This window comes from Panicum virgatum, chromosome 9N (genome assembly GCF_016808335.1).
Source record: "Panicum virgatum strain AP13 chromosome 9N, P.virgatum_v5, whole genome shotgun sequence".
Lineage (NCBI taxonomy): Eukaryota > Viridiplantae > Streptophyta > Magnoliopsida > Poales > Poaceae > Panicum > Panicum virgatum.
Window position 1 is genome coordinate 51,896,047 of NC_053153.1, and position 22,762 is coordinate 51,918,808.

Consider the following 22,762-nt stretch of genomic DNA (forward strand, 5'->3'; position numbering starts at 1 on the left):
CTGTGTGAATTGCCGAATGGTGTGCTCGTGCCTGTGCGGCAGAGCAAGGAAGGGAGATATCCATCTTGTCACAACTAAGGACCGAGTTGGTGTGTCATCTCACCTAACTCCACTATCGTGCAAATCACTCCACCGTTGTATGGGCAACGGCTTAGCATAAACCCCACTAATTAGTCTGATAGCCATCAGGAGAGCTCAGAGCAACGGGTGATCAAGGAAAAGGGATTAGCTCTGTGTGACTTATGCCCCGGTTAAAACCTCTGTGATAGGTCAATGACCCCTTGGTGGATCCTGTGATGGCTAGTCAGGTCTAGCTAAGGTGGGTAATGGCTTTGTTGGGATCTGCACCGACACTACGGTGATCGAGCTGTGGTATCCCGCTTGTGGGTAAAGTTGCACACCTCTGCAGAGTTAAAATCTGTTCGAATAGTCGTGCCCACGGTACTGGGCGAGTTACGGTGTGGTCACATAACTAGTGTATCCTCTGGGAATGGATGGGTTGGTGTGAGTTGTTTTGGAAAGGTGTCCGGCAGTTGTGTCGTGTGCTACGGCGGATGAGGAGTCCGGTAGCAACTTAAAACTTGGATCCTGTGTGGATCAACACTACGTGTTACTTGGTACAAGAAAACTTGCTTTGAAAATCCTTTCTTTCAGATGAACCCCTGCATAAAAATTAGCTTTCTGCAGATAAAACCCTAGCCTTATCCTTGATTTACCCTATGCATTATATTCTGTTTGTACCCCCTCCATGGGTGTGGTTAGACTTGCTGAGTACGTTTGTACTCACCCTATTCTTAATTTTTACAGAGGAAGATCCAGACTTCGTTCTCGAAGACGTTGAGTAGAGGTCCCGTCCTGCACCCAACTTTGCCTGTGGATAGGGTCACCCGCAGGAAGTTCCGTATGGCGCAAGACTCTGATGACCCCCTCTTCGTAGTTAATATCGTTGTGTGGGTGTTAGTTGTTATCCTCGCGATAGTGGCGCTTCACTGCCCACTCCCGCATAGAGTTGTACGGTGATGTACCATCTGATGTAATAAAAGTGTTATCAGCCTCTTGTGACTGATATTGTATCACTTTTAAGTCATCTCTTATGAGGGGATGCTTCACAACCTCTCTTTGTGAGATTGTGTGATTAGAGTATATCCTTGAGTTGGGTTGAGAGAGTGAATGCTAGAGAGCACTAAAGAGCACAGCAAACCTTGAGCACTTGAGCTTAGCCGCGATTTGTGTGTTTCACATTTGTTAACTTTTGGAGGTGAAGCCTCCTAGACGGCTAGGCGTCGCCGGCTAGCTCCCAAGGATTGTGGTGAGCAACGGCAAATTTGTTACAGCACCGATCTTGTGCCACGAGGGCGCATGGTCATATAGTGGAAGGAGGAGATAGCATGACCTTGGCATCGGCATAAGCTTCCTCAACGGAGACTAGGATTCACACGTGGGTGCACAGGGTGAATCTGAACTTCAGTAAAATAAATCCTTGTGTTCATTGCATTTACATTTGTTTTGTGGATTTGAGGAGCTCTCCATTAGACACTTGTGTCTTGAAGAGAATGTTGTTTTGTGTGTGCAGGATCTGTGTGAACCTGCTTAAGGAACTTCACTGAGCAGACTCTACAATTGGGGTTTGAATTTATATTCATTTACTAGCACTACTTTTATTGTGTTCACTCTGTTTTGAGTGAACTCAGAAGTTCCGGATTGACAAACCCGGAAGTCCCGAGTTCACCTACTGTCTTGCCCAAATCCGGACATTCCGGATTTGAAACCCGGAAGTTCCGAGTTTCGCAGACAGTGTGTTTAATCCGATGCGTTTGAGTGAAAATCTGTAGGTGCGCCTATTCACCCCCCCCCCTCTAGGCGACATCAAGGTCCTCTCAGGGACGAGCAAAGTTCAACTTGGGGGATCTTGTTGACGCTCATTACTGACCAATTCTGAGCGTCAATAATGTCCAAATAAATGGATGAGCTTGCATTTCTTACACTCATGTTGCTAATAAATCACCGAATTCCACTTGTCCTTGTAGCATTTTTGTGAGTGCAAGTTTTTGGCTGAAAATAAAGGGCAATCACACCCTTTGATCCAAGGAGCAAACATGCCATCCAATCACGCATCGCCACACAGGCATCACATGGATTGGAGGGCCCACCAGAGCATCAAACCGACATAACAAAAGATCAGGCACGTGGAAAAACAATAGGAAGCTTCGTGGGAGACTACAAAGCAAAGGCGGTGGCCAGTGGGCAGGCCCACTGGTCGGCCGACCATAGTAATCGTTAATGCAGACGTGGTGTTTGGGTTAAAATTTATGTTTGAATGTCATCATTTCCAACGGTTTGTAGAGGTAGCCTGCGGGTGGCCTCTAAAAGGATTCGAGTCTCCTGTGTCAGACGGTCATTAGTGGCCATTACCTAATGCTTACCCCCACTAAGTTAGTTGGTTGATATAATTAGTAAAGTTTGTCATTCGATTCTTCGATACTCTTTATCCATAGTGTTTCCCTGAGGAAATTTATGATACCTTGGAATACTCCATGGTGAAGTGCTACAGGAGTGATTCCGTGCGCTTGCAGAATATATATTCTATTGGGCATAAAAAACGCCAACAAGCACTAGCTTTATTACACCGGTACTTGTTCCAATATTTTTGTATGTTTGCTCTAGTGTGATGTCTGTCCATCCAAAGGGTGGGAGCTCCACGTGGGATACTAGAGTATCGCTTATTAGCGCAGCTGTGGTGTCTGGGTAAATTAAGTGTTGCTGGATGTCGCCCTTTACCACGTTTTGTAGAGGTAGCATGCACGTGGTGACAATCCTTTTTAATGCTAGAGAAATCCTCTATGTTCGGAATGGGGGTAGGAGGTCCATAAACCACCGTGATGGCTTGATCAGTTTATCTGATAGTCATGAGCGGTCTCCTAGTAGTACTAGATTGACTAGAGCTAGTTTAATTGTGTGTATGGTGGTAAAGTAAGATATAAACTATATAATTAACCTAAGTACTTGTGTGTCACACCACCTCTTATCCACTGTTTATGTAATTGAATCCAATCAAGATTAGTTCATCAACTTACCTATGCATTAACCGCCGTCTTCCCAGCAGAAATATAAATGACACCCCGAAATACGCCCATGTAAAATACTACAGTGGTATTCCGTGCACTTGCGGATTCATTCATAGTTTACAAAATACCCATCCCCCCCTTGGCATCTGTGGGCACCGCTGCCTAGGCACATCCAACCTAGCGGTGGTGCTGGTAGACGCCAACATCGGTCATGGCAAGAATGCGAGGTGTAGTCAATGGTATAATGGCTTTCGTGAAGGAGAGGTTTGCATTGCACCTAGGCACACTATACACAAATAAAATATGTAATGTATATAATAGATCTTTATCAGACCTTCATGAAATTTATTATTAGCTTTGTACACTTATTTGCATCTGGGTTTGTGACACATGCAACGAATCTTGACCAACGACACAATGAAACAGTCGCGTCATCGTAGTTCTCCTGGATGCACTCATTCTTGCATGCTTGTCTCTCCTCCTTTGAATCAGAACAAGGTATCTGCTTGTTTGGTGGCGTATAACATTTCGGATTAATATAAGCAGTGGTGGTAGCCTCCAAATCTAAAAAAAAGTAGGGGAGAACCATAAATAATAACCAATCAAAATTAAAAAGTATGGTATATAAACACATTTTTTTTGTAAATGACCACACACACACACAGAGAGAGAGAGAGAGAGAGAGAGAGAGAGAGTACTTGATGATCCCGCCAGCATCAGTATGAGAATGACGGAGCACATCACTTGATTGGTGGTTGCCATCTTAATTTCTGATGGCACTGAGTTGGGTGCACTACGTTGTTGGTCGTGATTGAGAGGTCTCCAATTTATAATGGTGCGAGCCATTACTTATTTCTTTGTATACCCTTTTACTTCAAGAAAGGGATACATCTCTAGCCTAAAGATAATGATACATCTATATCTTAAAGATAATGATGCATCTACAAAGTGATGCCATCGTATCTTGTTCTATCTCTATCCTCTAACTTTCAAAATGCAATAGTATTTACTTTCTAGATCAACCTCAACAATTAAGCAACCAGATTTGCTTTTGTTTCAAGGATTATTAAGATCAGATTATTAAGACCAATCTCATACTATCTCGATTATGTCCGATCTTCTATGTTGTTTTTGGTGATCGAAATCTTGTTAAGTCCAAGTGCTGGCCGATAAATTATCTTTGCATCGAAGCTCCAACCAATGTATTCCCTCCTGCCAATTTTATAAGGTGCACATGCATATCAAGATTCAAACTTTGCAATCTTTGACCAGTAATTTTTTATTTTTATAATGTAAACTTTATATGATTGGATTGGTAATTAAATACACTTTACCATGAATATAAGTTTATAACTATAAGTAATATAATATATGATAAATGAGTGGCCAAAATGTTATTTGGAAGACTGTGCCTTGTTATCCTATGCCTTATAAACATAGGAGGGAGTATGCTTTAACCAATCGAGCCTATATTTAATATTATGTATGAATATCAGCCGATTGGTTCATATCATTATTTGCTTGTTGTTGATGTTTCATAGCATTACGAATAGAATCCACAAGCGCACGGATATCATCGTAGGCTTTCACCCAAGAGTATTCTGGGGTATCATATCCACAGGGGAACGTGAGTATACTATCTGAGTCTGATTCGTCCAAGGACACCACACTACTGAAGAGGCAAGGGGTTGAGAGGATTCCTAAGGCTCAGAACCTAAGTTAATAAAAGTCTAGCTTCGCCGTTTACATCGGGCTAACGGGTTCCCCTGGCTAAAAGCCAGACGCTCCAAAAACTGTGCACTGTTATGTACCCGAACATGATAGGCTCTAACAGGGTTGTCACCACCTGCAGGCTATCTCTACAAACCGTTGGCTATAAAACAACCAAATGGTAAACTCTAGCGTAGACACCACGTCTACGCTATACCTCTATACCGTACTAACTCTAGAGCGATCAGGATTATTCTTCTCTATCAGGAGTCCTCCTCTAAAGTCATCTGCTATTCACTAGTGAACACTCGATCCAGTAGAAACTACAACTTGAACTTAAACTCTATTTTTGAGGAACATAAGAAATCACGAATACTTATTATGATTGATAAGCATCCGTCGAGGTACAAGCTGAGACGAGTGCCATCAGACCCGGCACTTCCCTAACTCTCCCTCACTCGCGAAGAGGTACATTTGGAGTAGAGCGCCAAAAGACCAGCAACCCTCCTGAGTACCTCTACTCCTAACCTTTGCAAGGTAACTCCACACTCTATAGGTGAGTGAAGAGTGAAGTGTGAGATGTGTTGTCTCTAATTCTCACCCTCCTCTAGTATTTATAGGAGGGAACCAGGGTGCTTCGGTTAGCAAGGAAGCTTGGGGCGCCTAGAACCGCCTTCTACAACCAATCAGGGACCAACATGTGGAAGCTGGGGACGAGCAGCCCCACTGGTCGGTCGGCCAACCAAGGTAGTCGTCTGACCGCCACGTGGCCCCAACCGCCTCCAGCTTTTACTGTGAGGTTGCCACGTGGTCCATAATGTCGGTTCTTGATGAATGGGCACTTGCACGTGTTTGTTTCCTGCCCTGGAGGGCCCATGGATCTTCGAGATTGCATTTGATTGGTCTAGAAGATGTTGCCTCGGATTGATGATGTGTCAGTTGCTCATGGCCTGTATCTCCTTCTCATGTGAGCCTGTCAAGTGGGCCATTTGTACCTTGGATCACACTTGCTAGTTTTCTGCATTTTTTGTCCAAATTCACCCGCACACATTTTTAGACCAGCATCTGTTATCAATAAATAATCTTATGCTAACATTTATTCCCTTTGATGCTCATATTTTGCGCGATATTTGACAGTCGAAATGGGTCAAAATGGACCATCAACAAGATCTCCCATACTTAGTTCTTTGCTCATCCTCAAGTAAAGGCTAGAACTAAGACAGGCCCGGCTTCTATATGGTTTGACACCTGCATACAGATTATTCTAAGCTTCACCTTTACCTGTGAATATTGATGTGTCTACCATAATTGTTTGGGAAGTTGAAGAGTGGAACGGTGCTGACTTTGGTTTCCTCCACTTTCCTGTCATATGACTCGGGGTTTTGAAAATATTTTTGCAAAGACTAACCATAGATTTACTTCTCCATAAGATTTCTCATGTCGCTCAGTGTGTATATATATCCTCACCAAAGTATTGCTTTTTTTCATCCTACTTCTAAAGATAGCTTATGTGGAGCTCATGGTAGTTGAAATGGAAGCATGCACTTGTGTCACATATATTGCAAAATCAAACAGTGGATCCATGGAGATGACAAATTATACAAGTTGATCAAGATTTTGCACATATGTGGAAGGTGGATGGTCAAAATAAAAGACTCCAATTATGAATCTCTCTTTCCTTTATTTGGATAACATGAGGACATGGCTATATTTATTATTATTGTTTTTCATGGGCATTCATGTGTCCATTTTTTTCTCTTTTTTGACACTAGGACCTTCATAGGTCCTCTCTCCCTTTTTTTTCTTTCTTTTTTCTATATCCCATGCCTCTTTTGGGGGATACCAGAGAGAGTGTCGGTGTTTTACCGCCAAGCTCTCTGAGGGATACCCCTCGGATGGAGACTTGGTCAAGATTGCAGTTACATCGAAATTGGGTTGTTTCCATACTTCCTTGACGTGAACCGAAAGCGAAATTTTTTCGAGTTGGTCGACGAACTCGTCGACCGCACGTCGTCGAGCAGCTTCAGAAGTCTTCGGTGCTCTTGGATCGATCAAGTGACTATCAAAGCCGCCCGATCCGTATGCAACGAAAACCCAGGAGCCGACGAAGAAGGTGGTGGCCCTTGGGGGGCACAGAGTTGTTGTTGGAAGATGCCATCGAATTCTTCCGTTGATCGTTGGCGAAACCCCCTACCTAGCACGCTAGCTGTTGGTGTTTTACCGCCAAACTCTCTGAGGGATACCCCAAGAAGATTGATTGTAGGCATGAACTCGCCGAGATCAGAGCGCGATGGTCCAAGGAACACAAAGGTTTAGAAAGATTCGGGCCACCGGAGCGTAATACCCTACGGCCTGTGTGGCGGATTGTATTACCTTAGGTGTTGCGTATGTTTTGGAGGGGTTCCTCCCCACCCTTATATAGTTTGGGGGTCAGGGTTACATGGAAAGTCCTAGCCGAGTACTAACAGAGTCCTACCCCAATGAGGTCAGGTAGTTTCCTTGTACATCAACTAGTCCTACTATTGTACAAGTAGTTATAAAGAGGTAAGGTATATTCCATGTGCTATCCCTTACTCTAGAATATTCCATGCCTGTGAGCAGTCCCGCTACCCCAGGTCTGACAGAGAGATCATTAAACATGGAGTTTTCATTTTGTGGATGGATGGAATGGATCCAGTGTAGAAGTTTAGCTTGTGGAGTCTATGTGATCTTGATCAAGCAAGTATGAAAGACAACTCACTAGGGTCACAAAGTTTGATGAAGCTCAATGTAACAACAAGGCACATATGTGTAAAGTTTATTCATGAAGATGAACATATGGCTTTGGTAGGATAAACACGTGGAGTTGTAAAGCTATGGAGGTTTCTCTTTTTGAAATAAAATTTCCCAGACATAAAAGCAGAGAAAGTAAGGATTCTTCCATCAAACCAAATCTCACTTTTTAACATCCTAACAATTATGGGTTCCCTAAGATATTATTCACAATCTTAGGATTAGCAAAGAATAAAAAGTATGCAAGCCAATCATAAAGAAGCACAAAACCAGAGGGTATCCTTGAGTTTAATTTTACTGATTGACAATGAATTCATTTAAACTTATAGGTTGGGGAGAATGAGGGGTAGAGTGCACAAACCGTCGCAATGGAGAATGAACGGGGCTATTTCTTGTTGACCAAATCTGAGTTTTTGCTAACCAATGCTGGCACCAGTTCCTCTTGACCTTTTCCTTGCCGGTTCAATCGGTGTTGTGCACGTGTTGAGGGTGATCTCGAGTGTATATGCGTCAAAGCCCCGAGAGATCTACCCCACACCTGTTCTTGTACCTGGTGCTTATTTTAAAAAATGTGGAAACAAAACAAAGGCTCTAGTGGTTTTAAGAACCAAGGAGCTCCTAGAATTTATTTGAAACTAAATTTACTCTCACCATGAAACTTACTCAAGCAAGGCTGAATTAAGGCTGCCTCATATATGTCCCCAGAGGACTTTGTATGCTAAATCCAAAAGAAAATCGCAATACATACAAGTCACTCTATGACTTGAGATAGTCAAGTTGATTGTGGTATAACTGACTAGATGAGTATCTCTCATAAAAGGATTACTCTAGTTACTATGAATGCATATGTGTGTCCGGGAATAAATTCCGAATGGAATTTTCATCATCTCAACACACAAACAAGCATTCATTTATTGACGGAATTCGAGATGAAACTTGGGTAAAACCTAAGGACGTCTAAGTTTTCAACTTAAAGATAAATATCAATTTGTCAATATTCAATTAATATTGGACAATCGTATCCATCAACACTTGTGTTCATTCCATCCCTAAAAATGGATCAGTATCCATTTAGACACTAGTATCCATTTAGACCCTAGGATAAGAAACTGGATGCCAAAAGCACTTTTGTATCATACAGATTGCAACAGGCCTGATATTGCTTTTGTAGATACCTTACTAGCTCAAACTAGCTCAACTCCAACAATACCATACAGGTCAGAGTCAAATCAGATAACCACAAATATCTAAATGCATAAAAATATCTTGATTTGTTATTATCAAATCAGAACACATCAAAAGTGAGATATCGAAATACTAGCTATCTAATCCCTATTTTGCCCGAATATAAACTGATATCAAAGTATTAAAGTTTCGTATGAATCCTCGAAATAGATTCTAATGAAAAACTTAGTCTATCATTCTGAAGCATCACATCAATACATGACTTCTATGAATGATTAAATTATGATTCATCAAATCATTTAACATTATCTATAAATGATAATTGAGCTTGTAAATTTACTTGCAAAGACATACAGCATAGCTACAACAAAATGCCATTGGACGTGAATTGAGTATATCTTCAGATATTTCCAAGGCACAATTGATCTTAGCTTTAGCTAAGACAAGACTATTGTTGGTTACACTGACGCTGACTAGATGTCTGATCCCCATAATACTAGACCTTAAACAGGTTTTTATAATTTTCCAAAGTGGAACAACTACATTTTGAAAGTCATCAAAGCTGACTCTTGTAGTTATATCCACGAATCATTCTAAAATAATTACATTATATAAAGCTTCATGTGAATACATATGGCTTCACAGAATGATCAACCACATATAATAGTCATGGGGCATTGTTTCAATCATAAACCAACAATATCTATGAAGATAATTCTACTTGCATTTGTGCGAAAGAATGCAAGGAGTATTACGAAGCAAATAAATTAGTGATCAATTCTATAATTAGTTAATTACTTAAAAGATTAATGACATCATTAGCCATTACATTACATGAAAGAGTCAACCCGAAGGGGCATATGTCCCTTCGGGCACCCTTGCCCCTTGGGTTTGTATATAAACCAAAATCCTCTATCAATGGAATTTGTTGTTCAATCCATTTCTCTCTTTCACTTTCATTTCCAACAATGGATACCGGTCAGCGGTTGGTGGATCGGATGCCTAGCAATAGGGACGTAAATGGTATGGATATTTTCCGACTGTATTCGAATTCAATCCGGTCTGGAAGGGTTTTTATCCGTCTGTATCCGATTCCGAGTATTCAATATCCGTAACCGATCTGTATTCGAATACTCAAAAGTTATATTTTTATGATGTCGACATCCATTGCAATCTTATCCGGCAAAAACTAGCACTATCCGTATTCGACTCCGTATTCGAACAAAAATATGAAAATAAATACGATATCAGGAATATCCGATCCGTTTACATCCCTACCTAGCAACCCAAAGAAAATGGCATTTATTAGCATATGGGAGAGGGGTGGTGATGGGCCATGGCCCTAATACTCTCTTCACAATTCTATTTGGCCCTTCATTTTTTTAGTTTAAAATTGAATAAAATTATGGCCCTATCCTTTTAGGGCCCGGCCCTTAGATTATCTAGGCAAAAATTTAAGGTCCTTTACCACCCCTGCGTGCCATTAATTTATAACCTCTTGATTGGGGCATTAATTTGTAATATCTTGATTGGGGCTACTCAGTTACATGTTTTGTCTCCTGTACCTCCATTTACACCAACCTTCCCTTTCATTTCAGGTTCAAGGTTCCTCTACGCCCAGAGCTATGATCCTCTTATGCAATGGGTTATGGGTGGTGGCACTCTGCCGCCTTTACACCAGCAATCCAACCCCCCTGCTCGCCGAAGTAGGATAGTAGAAGCCCCTACTGTGGTAAATAGCTGTCAGCACTCAGCACAACCTAATTTGTCATTGTGTTGGTATTTACTGGTAAATAACTTTTGGCATTTGATGTTCTCATTGTGTTACGTTACCATGTTCAGTTACTCTCTTCATCCCGAGAAGTCAAATGCTTGACATGTTGTTAGAACCTTAGGTGGCATTGCATTAATTAAGAAGAAATAGTCGCCCAAATTTAAGTTGAGAAATACTCTAACGTGGGATTCCAAAACTGTATGATATATATTGTTCGACTCATAATTATATATCAATATTAGTTTGTTTGTAAAAACTTTATTTCTCATGATATTTTTTCATGAATATGAAATATCTTTTTGAAACAGTAAATATGTTCCTATTTCATAACACGTTCCATCCTTATAAACACATGTTCCTTCAAGTGTGACATTATTTTGAAAATCTTGTACTAAGACATATAATAGAGTAATCAAAATTTTATTCGAACCTCTCGATTATGAGTTGTTTTTTTAACTCAATTTAGCTATTGTTATCATATTTATTCCACTACATCAAGCATTGTACTTTTTTTTTGAAAGCATGTAAGAACTCAAGTGGGCACCCGCGCCGACCATGCGCTCAAATGCAGGTGGACTGCCGAGAAATCTAAGACGCGCCTAGGGCTCACACACGCACCCATACACCCGCACACAGGAGCCCCGCTACCCCTCTAGAATTAATCCCCAGTGCGACACCCAAAATCGTCCCCGACGGGGGTCGCCTGGCCACTGCCGGCGCCCACCAACCGAGCTAACGCTGGTTCGCATCAAGCATTGTACTTCCTTATGCATATGGACGTAGGGACCAATTGCTATTCCTAGAGAAAAATAGTGCGGGCGTGGGGCACGATAGTGGTCATGGGTCAAATAGCTTGCATGTGATCAGGCCACCGCAACTCTCTAATTTTTCTGGGTTGAGCCTTCGGGCCTTGAGTTGGCCCAACACAACAGGAAGTGTTTATTGTTTCGGCGTTTCAGTTTTATCGATTTTCCTTACGGAATGTTAAAAAAAAAGTTTGTGAAAACCAACCGAGCGACTGAATGATGATAGCATGAAACATATCAGTAATGACCAAATAATAATGACCTGCAACACAAATTACTACTCGACTTGTGGAAATAACACTTCAATTTACAGTAACACGTGACATGAGTGACATTTTTATGCGTTCTCGAACGAACTGCAAACATTGGCTGGTAGTTCACGTCGCCACATTAGAAAGTGATCGCCCAACAATTTCTCCTACTTAAAAACTAAGCCATACCTCCGTAGCAGTGGATTTCAGGTTCCCAATTGGTAAGTTGTGTATCTCGATCCCCGATAAAGCCATACCTCGGCGAATGCCATCACGGACCGGCATTGGGCGCTGCTAATGTAACCGGAGGCCTCGGCGCGCCAAGAAGCATCTTCGTTCCAGTAACGCGCTCGCGCACGGCCGTGCCGTACGGCGGGGCAACCTAGAGGAACTCTGGCATGGCTTCGGAGCTGTAACGAACCAAGCAATGCCTGGCGCTCTTTCTCCGCCACACTAGTGGACACAGTTGATGATTTTCCCAAGGAACTCTATCGCAGCTTAAGCTTAGTAAACAATCACAATACTTTCAATTTACAGTAAAACATCAACCACCAAAACGACAGGAGGCACTCATGATCGTGATATCTTTATGCGTTCTGGTACAAAGTACAAAAAGTGGCGGGCGGAACGTGAAGGACTGAAGGTATCTCCAACCAGCACGGCCGGCAACCACGAAACATGTGGGTTCTGTACATGCTTGAAGAGAGACAAGAAACATGTTTCGTCTCCTGATGTTGGGGTGTACATCGTCATATCTCTAACATAGGGTGAGTATTACACTGAAGAAAAAGCAGGAGGAACCTACTACTGACCTCAACCAGTTGCCTTCGACAATGGAAATTTCTCCGAGCAGGAGTTCTGCTACGTCGCAAAAGACACCACAAAGATGTAAGGGGTGGCAGCAAACTTGGTCTGCTCTCAAAGCTGAAAGCAGGGGGCAGTCACTCAAATGCTGCCATGGCCCGATGATTGAGCAGCGGCTTCCCCTACCGGGAAGCCGAAGGTTTTGTCGGGCATTTGGTGATGCGATGGCATCGCGAAGCAGCTTCATGCCAACCTTGTGTTGGCATCATTGTCACACTACTGACAGTGGTAGATCGTCGCCGTTATTGGGGATGCGCTTTTGTGCAGCCTTCACAGCAGCCACCCTGGCTGCGTTGGCTGCTTTATTAGCTGCTGCAACAGCCCTGTTCACCTTATCATCTACTCTTGGGATATCATAGGCCTTCTCTGCAGCTCTTCTCGCTTCCTGCATAGTGCAACAAGATCAGGAATTAACAAAAACAGTTATACCATACGTCATGAGAGTCTTAACTAATAAGGTGATCGTCAAGCACATTACCTGCACTGCATTGAGGACCTTGGAATGATTCACAGCAATAGGCAATCCAGAGATAAAGTTCTGAGTGCTTAAAGTATCGAGAACTCCATTTTGCCAGTGTCCAGCTTGCGTCTCTCCATTCCTGAAACTATACATGCCTAAACCCTGTCTTCTGCCCTCATGCCATGCTCCCTCATATCTATGGCCATTGGCAAAACTGTAGACTCCAAAGCCATGCATCCTATCAGCAAAGTACTCTCCAGCGTAGGTGTCACCATTCCTACAAGAGTTCACAAAACATTAGTTCAAATCTCCTTTATAGTTGTGGTTTTACCTATATGATATATGCAACAGCATGGACATACAGATAACAAATACACTGGACCAGGCCAAACAACAATGAAGGCAAGATGATAACATACTGCAAATCCTACCATGCAAGATTTTTTATTTTTAGCTACAACTAATTAATATTATAGAGCACAAACACAATGGATGTCTTTAGTTTCTGTTGTCACTAATCAAAGCAAAAGGAGAATTCATAGTGAAAGAAAGAAGTATGAAGAACTGCCAAAGAAAAAGTAAATCAAGATAAACTACAACAACAAAGCCTTTAGTCCCAAGCAAGTCAGGGCAGGCTATCATGAGTTTAAAAGCAGAAGCTGGTTGCATTGGAAAGATGTACCAGTAACTAGCACACATCATGTTCGATTTAATATAATACATCCCGAAAGATGCCAAATCAAAAATACAATTATTTTAGCAGCTTCTAAATGAAATCAGTAGAGTTAAATAAGTATAAATTTGCCATACTTGGATGCAGCCAATCCACAGATACCAACAAAATATGACATCCAAATCCATACATGCCATGATGTGGCTAATATAGCCCATACTCAATCAGATAACAAGATATAATACGATATAAATTTCAAACACATGTCTACGTTTTTATATTCAGAGAGAACGTGGACAGGAGACTCTAAACAATGGGCCTCAATGATGTGGCAATGTCCTAACTCTGTGGGTATAGAAACTTTATTGAACTAATTCTAATAAAAGAGAATGCGGGATGACATAACTACATGACACATAAAGTTTAGAGGAACAACACAGAAGCAACATAACCAAAAATCCAAAATGACTAGCTATCAAACCAAATGATGAGCTATTAGTGTTTATTAGTGCTATACGGTACCAAAGACCACTTGTGTGAGAAGCTGAAAACAGGGAGTTGTCTCCTTTTTGAAGAGAGGGAAGATTTCTACTAGTTGATTAACTATCTTGCAGGAGAAACTAGGCACATAGTATATGAATATAAAATGTTCATATAAGCGTTATAAACTATTGTCTATTCATAATTGCAAATTGATATCAGTACAAAGAAATATAGCAGACCATCAATATGTTTTCAGAATCACCACAAACAGAAAATGACAAAAGCCAAATTGGGTTTTCAGTAACTGGCCGTCTCTTAACTCCTTAGAAACAACCATCTAATCGAAGCCTCGCTTTAGTCAAAGGAAGCATTATATTCAACAGAAAACAATGCAACAAACTAATGCAGCTAAATACATCACATAATAAAGGCATGGTGTGCTGATAGCATACAAGTGCATAGTGCCTGCCCAGTATGCAACAGTAATAACAATTCATAGTTATCATAATAAAGGCAACTACACTAGAGATCTGTTTAGGGTGGATACACACATTCCACTTCCCACAACCACAAAAGAGACCAAATGTTTAACTATCAGGAAGTAAAGCGCACACAATTTAGTTTAGTAATCATATGTTGTCACCAAAAAACACATCAGCAAAATTCAAAGCAGCAAAACATTTCATAGAAACTGCATATCTGTATAGTGAAATGATCATTTACTCCTTACTAACATGTAGCACAACAGTCAGTCGCACATTTAACTTGCTTCCACAACAATCACAAAATCTCGAGCAGCAGAGGAAATACACGTTCAATTTCACACCTGAAATGGTAGTGGCCGAGGCCATGCTTGACGCCCCTCTTGAACTCTCCCATGTACCGGCTGCCATCCTCACAGGTGTGGACGCCATACCCATGGCTCTGGCCGTTGGACCACTCACCGGCATACACATCCCCGGTGTAGAACCTGTACACTCCGTAGCCATGCCTGAGCCCCTTGCGGTACTGGCCCCTGTACCGGCTCCCCCTAGCCCAGGTCTCGACGCCAAAGCCGTCGTACTTGCCGTCGACCCAGTCCCCCTCGTACCTCCCGCTCATGTAGTAGTAGTAGACGCCGCTGCCCGTGCAGCGGCCGCGGTGGAACTGGCCCTCGTAGACGTCGCCGTTGCTGTACACCTGGACGAAATGACCAGTGGTAGGGGTGGTCGCCGACGCGGAGGGCGAGGAGCCGATGGACCAGAGGATCGGGGAGCGGCGCGCGCGGCGGAGCGGGAGCGGCAGCGCGAAGGGTAGGCGGGGCAGGGAGAGGCAGAGGAGGAGGAGGAGCGCGCAGGAGAAGGCCGCGGCGGAGAGGAAGTCGGCGAGGAGGGAGCGCGGGAGGATGGCGGGGGTCGGGGAGAGGAAGTAGAGGGTGGGGAGAGAGATGAGGAGGAGGATGCGCAGGCGGAGGTGCAGGCAGCGGAGGAGGTGCCTGGCCGCGGCCGCCCCCGCGGGGGGCGCGGGCGCGGGGACCTTGCGCCTCCGCGGCGGGGTGAAGGGCGACGGCGAGGGGCGAGTGGGGGTGGACGAGGAGGTGGAGGAGGTCATGACGACGGGGCGCTTGTGCGGGGTGGAGGGCAGCGCGTGGTGCGGGCTCGACGGGATGTGGATGCGGAGGGAGGAGGGATCGGGGACCGGCGGGGGCGGGGGGTCCGCCGCCGCGGCCGCCGGCTCCGGCGCGGAGGCGGCGGCGGTGGGGAGGTGGTGGTGGTGTTGCATCTAATCGGAAGTGGGGTTCGGGGTTGGTCGGGTCGGGAGGGGGTGGTGGCCGGCGGAGGAGAGAGACATGGGCCGATGCGGGCGTGGCGAGGCGAGGCGGAGATGGGCGGGGAAGGGAGGGAGGGGAGGAGAGGGGGGATGGTGGTGGGGGGGGCGGCCGCCTTACGCTTTTCTTCCGCCCTTTTCCTGCACCGATTTTTACGGGTCTTCTACCCCGTCCTCCCTCTCTTCTCGCTGGTTTCTTCTTTTCATTTCTTGTTTGTGTTTCTTCAAAAAAAAATCTTGTTTGTGCAAATCAACCTTCAAAACTGTCAATGCAAGGCAGATCAATGATCTGGTAAATCCTCTCAATACAAATTTACGGTGTGATTGCTTTGACCACGACGTATGGAAAGATCAAACGTTCAAATTTCAAACTTACTGTAAAAACCAATAGTTTCAAGTTATAATTGTAGCCACGAAGGAATTTCCGGTGGCCTAGTTATAACTTAGTAGATCAAGTTCTAGTTATCGACGTTTTCTACTAATCTTTGGTAATAAATGAAAGAGTGTTGCACACGGGTGTGTGATTTTGGTCACAATGCTGAAGGGAAACATTTTTATTTCGGGACATGTAACGCTGAAGTCCAGCCCCATTGGCGCAACCATTACCAAATCAATGTTCAATGTAGGCGGACCATCAATCGATAGACTTTGTGAAACAGCGGAGCTAGCATTTATTTAGGGGCAGAGCAGTCGCTAGCAAGAATTAATCCTGCTCAGCTTTTCCATTTTCTTTTCGCTCACAAGTCTAAATTGAGGCTCTTTGTTTCTGCCGAGCTGCCCTTTTTTCGTGTCAAGGCTCTAACGACCTTCCTCTATGTGCTGACGTGTTTCATACAATCCAGTTTAGCTGAATGATTTAGAACGCTTATCGCATGGTTGGTATATAACGCTCGAAAAAACGTGAACAGAACACACTGGTACTACATCACATACCCTGCGAGATACTATCGTGCCAATTATATCAGCATATATTCGAGAAAAAATTATACCATCATATAAATTTTATTTTTGCACCGATCTATTTTTAAATAAAACACGCAAACTAAAAGGCAAAATTAGAAACATGAACACTAGTATTACAATCACAAATATAACTTGCAAGACAGCACAGTGGCACGGCGCACGGGAAGTGGCATCCGGGGAGGCAGACAGACAAGCAGACATGCACGGCTGATGCAGTTGGTCACCGGTGTTGTGTGCCGCGCTCTGTTCTGAGTGCCCGTTTCATTTGCTTGAGCGAATATTCGGATTTCGGAAACATATCTCCTGGGAAACGATAACGCTCCTTGCATTTTCGCCCATAATTTCGTTTGAACATCTTGGCTTCTTCTTCCATCGCGTCAAGCGTAAGGAAGGCATGCCTGTGGCCTGTGCGTCGACAGGGACGCCGCCGCCGGGAGCGAAGAAAATTCGCCGCGCGCCTGATGGCCTGATGGCTGATGGGCAAGGTGCTGCGTCGATTCCATGGGCGGGCCGTGCTTATCCGCGGGGCCTTTTGACGGCGACATGGTCCGACGTGTAGTCAAGGAAGATTGGGCTAGTTTAATGGGTGTGCAAAGGATAGAGTAATGCTGCATAATTGGGTTGTCAGACAAAACAAATAGTGTACGAGTGTATCATACGCTTGGCATTATCCCCCCGGTGCGTGCTAAACTTGTTCTGCAGAAAATCGGCAGGGCACCACGCTGGCTAGCTGATTTTCGATCAACCTTTGCGCCCGAATCCGCCATGGCAACGCTGAGCCGTGAAGCGTGGATGAAAGAAAAGGAAAAGGAAAGAAAAGGAAAATATGGTGCGCCGAACTGAACACTCCCTTGAATCACACCTGCACTGCAGGCAGTTTGGCTAGGGTGCAGGGGAAACGGCGGCGAGCCTTCCCAGCGCAAACGCGTGCAGAGCCGTCCGCTGCCGCCGGCGCATGATGTCGAATTGTCGATCAATGGCTCATGCCGACGCCCAAAGTTGAAAACTGATAAAAGTAGTCGTACGTAACATAGAACCAAGGTCAAAAACTGAATAGAGGGCACACAGCAAGAGCATGTGTTTCATATGTTGGGGCTACACTTAGCATGCGTTTCATGTGTTCGTTCCTGCCAAGGCCACCGTTATCGGGGCTGCTTCCAATAGCAAGATTCAGATGCCGGCGCAGCAAGTACATGCCAACAGTCGCCATGTATGCATGCCTGATGGTATCGGCACTCGCTAGACTGGTAACCCCAATCACAACTCCAAACATGGACACAATGACCTGACTGTAAATCTTGCTTACCTGGGACGGATAGATGAAACCATCCAAACATAAACAACAGTAGGTGAAATACTTCGTGTAAAATTACCCGAAACCATGCATAAGACATACTGAGATCAAGTGAGCGAGCGAGAGCGAGAGAGAGAGCGAGAGAGAGAGAGAGAGAGCCTAAAGTTACAGAATAGTAATATCAGAAAACAGGTACAATTCCACATCAGTTTACAGCAAGACCCAAGCTCGCGAATTGGTACATGAAAAGGCCACAACATTTGGGGGCCACGGTGCTCTCCCTAAAACCTAGGTAAAAGGGTGCTTCTGCTGGACGTATAGCTTTGTCATGACTTCTTGTGGAGTTTGAAGCCGAAGACTCTTGGGGTGTATTGCTGCGATGGCTTCTGCGGCTTCAAGTGTGGGTATGTCATTAGGAAAAGATGAGGGAATGTTGTCCCGAAGTACGCTCCATCTATGTCTGCGTAAAGTAAAGGATGTTCAAGGGCAAGCAATTGCAACTGAATGACAAAAATCTACCAAGGAATTTTTACCGAGAAGAGTTTGCAAAAAAAAAAACAGGAATGGAGGCAAGTAATAATGGGGGAGAAATGCTCAATGTGATACTAGGCTGTTGGCATGGAGATTATAGAAAACATAAATGCCATTGCAAAGAAATATATATCAGTAGTTTAAATGGGTGGTCAAAATATAAATCATTTGGGAAGAACAGCATAAAAGGGCCACTCTTCACTCAGCAGGTGTAAATGGAATTATGGAAATATCATACCAAAATAATGACAAAATTAATCAAAAGGATACTGCCTTGGTACTTGGATCTTGGATAGTGAAGTTCTTCACACTTTGGACAATATATTTTCACTGTGCTCGATCTAGGAATATCTGACTGTCCTGCTGGAAGGCAGGGCTGACCACAGCAGTACACTCTGGGGCATCTACCAAAGTCATAGTTCTTGAACTTTTCCAACTGCAGCAAATGAAAGCAGGACAGTTCAATATCACACTGAGTCTGAGATAAGAGAGCACAACATATCATGATGTCATCCATAGGATCAAATGACAGATTACCATTGCAGCTAGACCCTTGCTTGTTAAGATGTATCGTGCATGAATTAATCCATACAGCATCTCTGCAGATGATTCGATCAATTCATTTTGCTCCTCAGTGAACACATCGCCTGTACATAAATGGTCCCATTTCATGAGTACAATAACATAAATAATCTATACCTATTTGTGGAATTTATTATACAAGGGCCATATCCACTGGTTGATGGAATCGACTCTTTAGGAAGATATTTATTAACACAAATAAAGAATGTAGACAAGATAAGGTCAGGTGGTGTGAAAATAAGACAAGAATATCTACAGCCTACAGTAGATATTAAACCAGTAGCTTTCTTAAGTTAAAACAATCTCACCATTAGAAGACTCAATGTCTAAGATGAGATCAAGTGCATAATCATAATATGGCACTTGATTACTCAAACCACACAGGTTGAAATCATCCTGTATGTAATCATCGTCAATCTCGCAGAAGAATTCATTGCCTCGCAAGCTACAGAACCATGCGATCCAGGATGTGTCCTCGCCCTCAGAACCACTGACATCAGAATCTTCACTATCAGATTCGAATTCCTCTGCAGTCCCAATGGGAAAAAGAAGGTTAAGGGGTGCCTAGTGATGCAAAATCAAACATACCCATAATCGCTGCTAATGTGGATACGGAACAACAATCATAAGCAAAATATATACAGATGCTAGAAAAATCTTTTAAAGCATGTCCTAACAAACAAATGTATATTATTCATATGTTTCATATCGATCCACAAAACAAAAGGCAAAGCATACCACATCACATATAAATTGTAAAGAATATTTCTTTTTTGTGCTCAGGATTTAGGAAGAGGTATGAAGTTGTTCCTAAAGTTTGATTAGAGGTGCAGCCAAGGCATGATTTTGCCCACCATTACGAGAGATGAGAAGAACAACAAAGGAAAACCAGATGGAAACTCTGCAGATTGAATACAAACTACACAACAATTTATCCTTTTGTCCTTACCCAGTCCCGTTCAGCCATTCGACAAGTTCATCGCTCCACCCTGGATATATATAAAGGCTAGCAAAGAGTGAAAAAGGGAATCAAACAGAACGGGAACTTTTTTGGTCAAGTGCCTCAGTGGCACATGTCCCCTGTGTTCGACACAGAGAACAAATAATGTGACTACGAATCATTCAGTTTGTTGATCAGTCCCACATGCGCCAACATCGATCCAACCACAATTAACAAAATGCATCCAATAGAACACATCAAAGTGAAGTGCCAATGCTTCCCACAACATAATATGCTAAAACAGAACTTTAACTCCACATCACCACTATGTTCATTTCCTGCTGTCTCCCATCATATTACCTTTCCTCTTGTTCATCATGATTCTCCCCATATCATCTAAAACATTTGACGGTAAATATAATTTTTTTAGTGCTCCAAAACACCTACTTTTATCCTCATTTCAAACATTCTTCATAAGGATGTGTATACCGCTAGTTCTTTTTCATGGCCGATAAAGTACCCCATGCAGAGATATAATCCTATACAAGTCTACAACCTCATGCTGCAGCAAGTGCTTTGTTGCCTACAATACCATATTAAAGATATTCAAACATAACAAAAACTTGAGAATCCACCCCGACTAACAGATCGGTAAGCAAGCAAAAGAAAATAATCACACATTCTCCAGCAAATAAGGTATTACACTATTTGTAAGACCTGGGGCCATGAGATACCTGACGTGGCACGGATCTGTACGAGAGAAGGGATGGGGCATGTCCCATACCCATACATCATGTAAAGAACTCGGATAGATCTAGAACTAGTCGGTATAGAAGGAAACTACTTGATTAGTACTCAAGAAGGATTACTAAGCTAATATTGATCTAGGGTTTCATGTAACCATGTTCCCCCATGCTATATAAGGGCGGTTAGGGACACTTCCAAAGCATATACTCACCTAGGCAATACCAACCACCAAACAAGGTGTTACGCACCTCGCGACCTAAACCTGTTTAAACCCTTGTGTTGCTTGCACTATCAATGTTCTTGATCTCGGCGACTCCCTGCCTAAACCCTACCACCTTAGGGTATCCCTAGGTGCGCTTGCTGGTGAAACACTGACAGCTGGCGCGCTAGGTAGAGGAGATCACCGACGATCCCGTGACGAACTCGATGGCGATCATCAACCCCTCCACGGTGCCCGCAGAGGGCACCACCTTCATCTTCGGCTTTTGGATCTGCGTCACCGACGGTCTCGGTGGTTTCAACAGCCACCTAGCCCACTTCAAGGAAATGGAGGCACCCGTGTCGACTCCTTCCAGCGATGTCGACAATCTCACTGAACACCTCAGCGAGATCCAATTTTCCAATATAATCAGAGAACAGTCAACTAGCCTAAAGGCTAATCCCATCACAGCCACTGTTAATCAGGAGGCGATCTAATCCCATCAAAGCCTTTTGATTCATCTCATCCTTCCAGCAATACAAGTTATTTGCAATTAATAAAGTTACACTTACATTTGGCTCCTTATTATTGCTGGTTTCCAGACACATCTCAGCTTCTGAAACCTATTCCATTTGGTTCATTAACTCTTTAGTCTTTACTCGTTTTCACCGATTTCCTAGTTTGCTTAACAACTTTGTGCAAAAGCATCAACACACAAACAGGAAGCAGACCATCTTCAGGGATGGCAATGAAGTGAGCATCTCATTCAAAGGGGCACAAAATACGAAGCCACGACACCTAAATCCAGCGCACTAAATTTCATCATAAGATTCTGTCCCCAAAAAACAGAAAAGTCGCATCCTCCAAACAAAGCATGCAATGCGGCAGTTTACCCACAATGATGAAGGTAATCCGAACAGGTAAAGAACAACGAAGATTCGCGAGTGGTCTAGGTTCTTACCACCATCGGACACCTTCCCGGCCTTGCCGAGCGACGCCGGCAGCTTCCCGGGACCAAGGCGCTCCCTCTCCTTGGCCGCGACGCCCCTGGAGGTCGACGGCGACGACTTCTCGAGGTGCTTCTCGAGCGCGTCCTTGATGCGCTTCCGGTCCATCCCCGCGCCGCCGCCGCCGAGCAACCACGATCCACGTAAGGCGCCGCTGCTCCCGCTCTTTCGATCCTTGCGCGGCAGCTCCAACCTCCGCTCCCAGGGAACCTCGGGGAGTCGGGGTTCGCAGGTGGGCGCTTGCGGGCTAGGGTTTGCTGGCTGCGCAGGCGGGGGAAACGAGATGGAGAGAGAAGAGAGAGATCGGAGAGGTGACGAGGCGCGGGGCGAGGTGGGGAGAGAAGAGAGCCCGTGGCCGTGGGCGGGCGGCGGCTGAAATTCGGACAGGTACCGGGGGTTCTCCGCAAAAAAGGACATCCCACACCTGCAGATATTTTATTCCATGTGCGCGTACCTCGGTGTCGGCTCTTGGGCTTAGAGAGTGAGAGGTGGCCCAAATGGTACTTGTCCAGCATGCACCATGCGGGCCGAACACCTTTCCTATCAGTTTTTTTAGATTACGATTAAATCCCCTCACAAACATTACGTAGATCATATTCCAGTAAATAATCATACTTCCTCCTGTTCTTTTTATAAGACCCACACGCATA

General features: G+C 43.9%; 2 protein-coding genes across 2 annotated transcripts; both read right to left on the reverse strand.

Moving 5' to 3' along the window:
* Positions 1-12,107: 12,107 nt before the first annotated feature.
* Positions 12,108-15,877, reverse strand: LOC120688144 (phosphatidylinositol 4-phosphate 5-kinase 4-like). The gene is made up of 3 exons (XM_039970318.1): positions 14,870-15,877; positions 12,906-13,164; positions 12,108-12,812 (listed from the first exon to the last, which is right to left on the reverse strand). Exons 1-3 carry the CDS (start codon positions 15,802-15,804, stop codon positions 12,639-12,641), a joined length of 1,368 nt encoding a protein of 455 aa, XP_039826252.1. The 5' UTR covers positions 15,805-15,877; the 3' UTR covers positions 12,108-12,638.
* A 2,382-nt stretch (positions 15,878-18,259) lies between these two features.
* LOC120688145 (putative casein kinase II subunit beta-4) lies at positions 18,260-22,544 on the reverse strand. Its single transcript, XM_039970319.1, has 5 exons — positions 22,067-22,544; positions 19,528-19,746; positions 19,175-19,284; positions 18,908-19,073; positions 18,260-18,566 (listed from the first exon to the last, which is right to left on the reverse strand). Exons 1-5 carry the CDS (start codon positions 22,527-22,529, stop codon positions 18,433-18,435), a joined length of 1,092 nt encoding a protein of 363 aa, XP_039826253.1. The 5' UTR covers positions 22,530-22,544; the 3' UTR covers positions 18,260-18,432.
* Between the last annotated feature and the right edge of the window lie 218 nt (positions 22,545-22,762).

Excerpts from the sequence above, each read along its gene's own strand:
- LOC120688144 (XM_039970318.1), bottom strand. The coding sequence starts at position 15,804 with ATGCAACACCACCACCACCTCCCCACCGCCGCCGCCTCCGCGCCGGAG. Across the intron at positions 13,165-14,869 it reads CTCGGCCACTACCATTTCAG|GAATGGTGACACCTACGCTG; the intron begins GTGTGAAATTGA and ends GAACTCTTGTAG. Across the intron at positions 12,813-12,905 it reads AGGTCCTCAATGCAGTGCAG|GAAGCGAGAAGAGCTGCAGA; the intron begins GTAATGTGCTTG and ends TGCACTATGCAG.
- LOC120688145 (XM_039970319.1), bottom strand. The coding sequence starts at position 22,529 with ATGTCCTTTTTTGCGGAGAACCCCCGGTACCTGTCCGAATTTCAGCCG. Across the intron at positions 19,747-22,066 it reads CGGGAAGGTGTCCGATGGTG|AGGAATTCGAATCTGATAGT; the intron begins GTAAGAACCTAG and ends TTGGGACTGCAG. Across the intron at positions 19,285-19,527 it reads AGACATTGAGTCTTCTAATG|GCGATGTGTTCACTGAGGAG; the intron begins GTGAGATTGTTT and ends ATTTATGTACAG.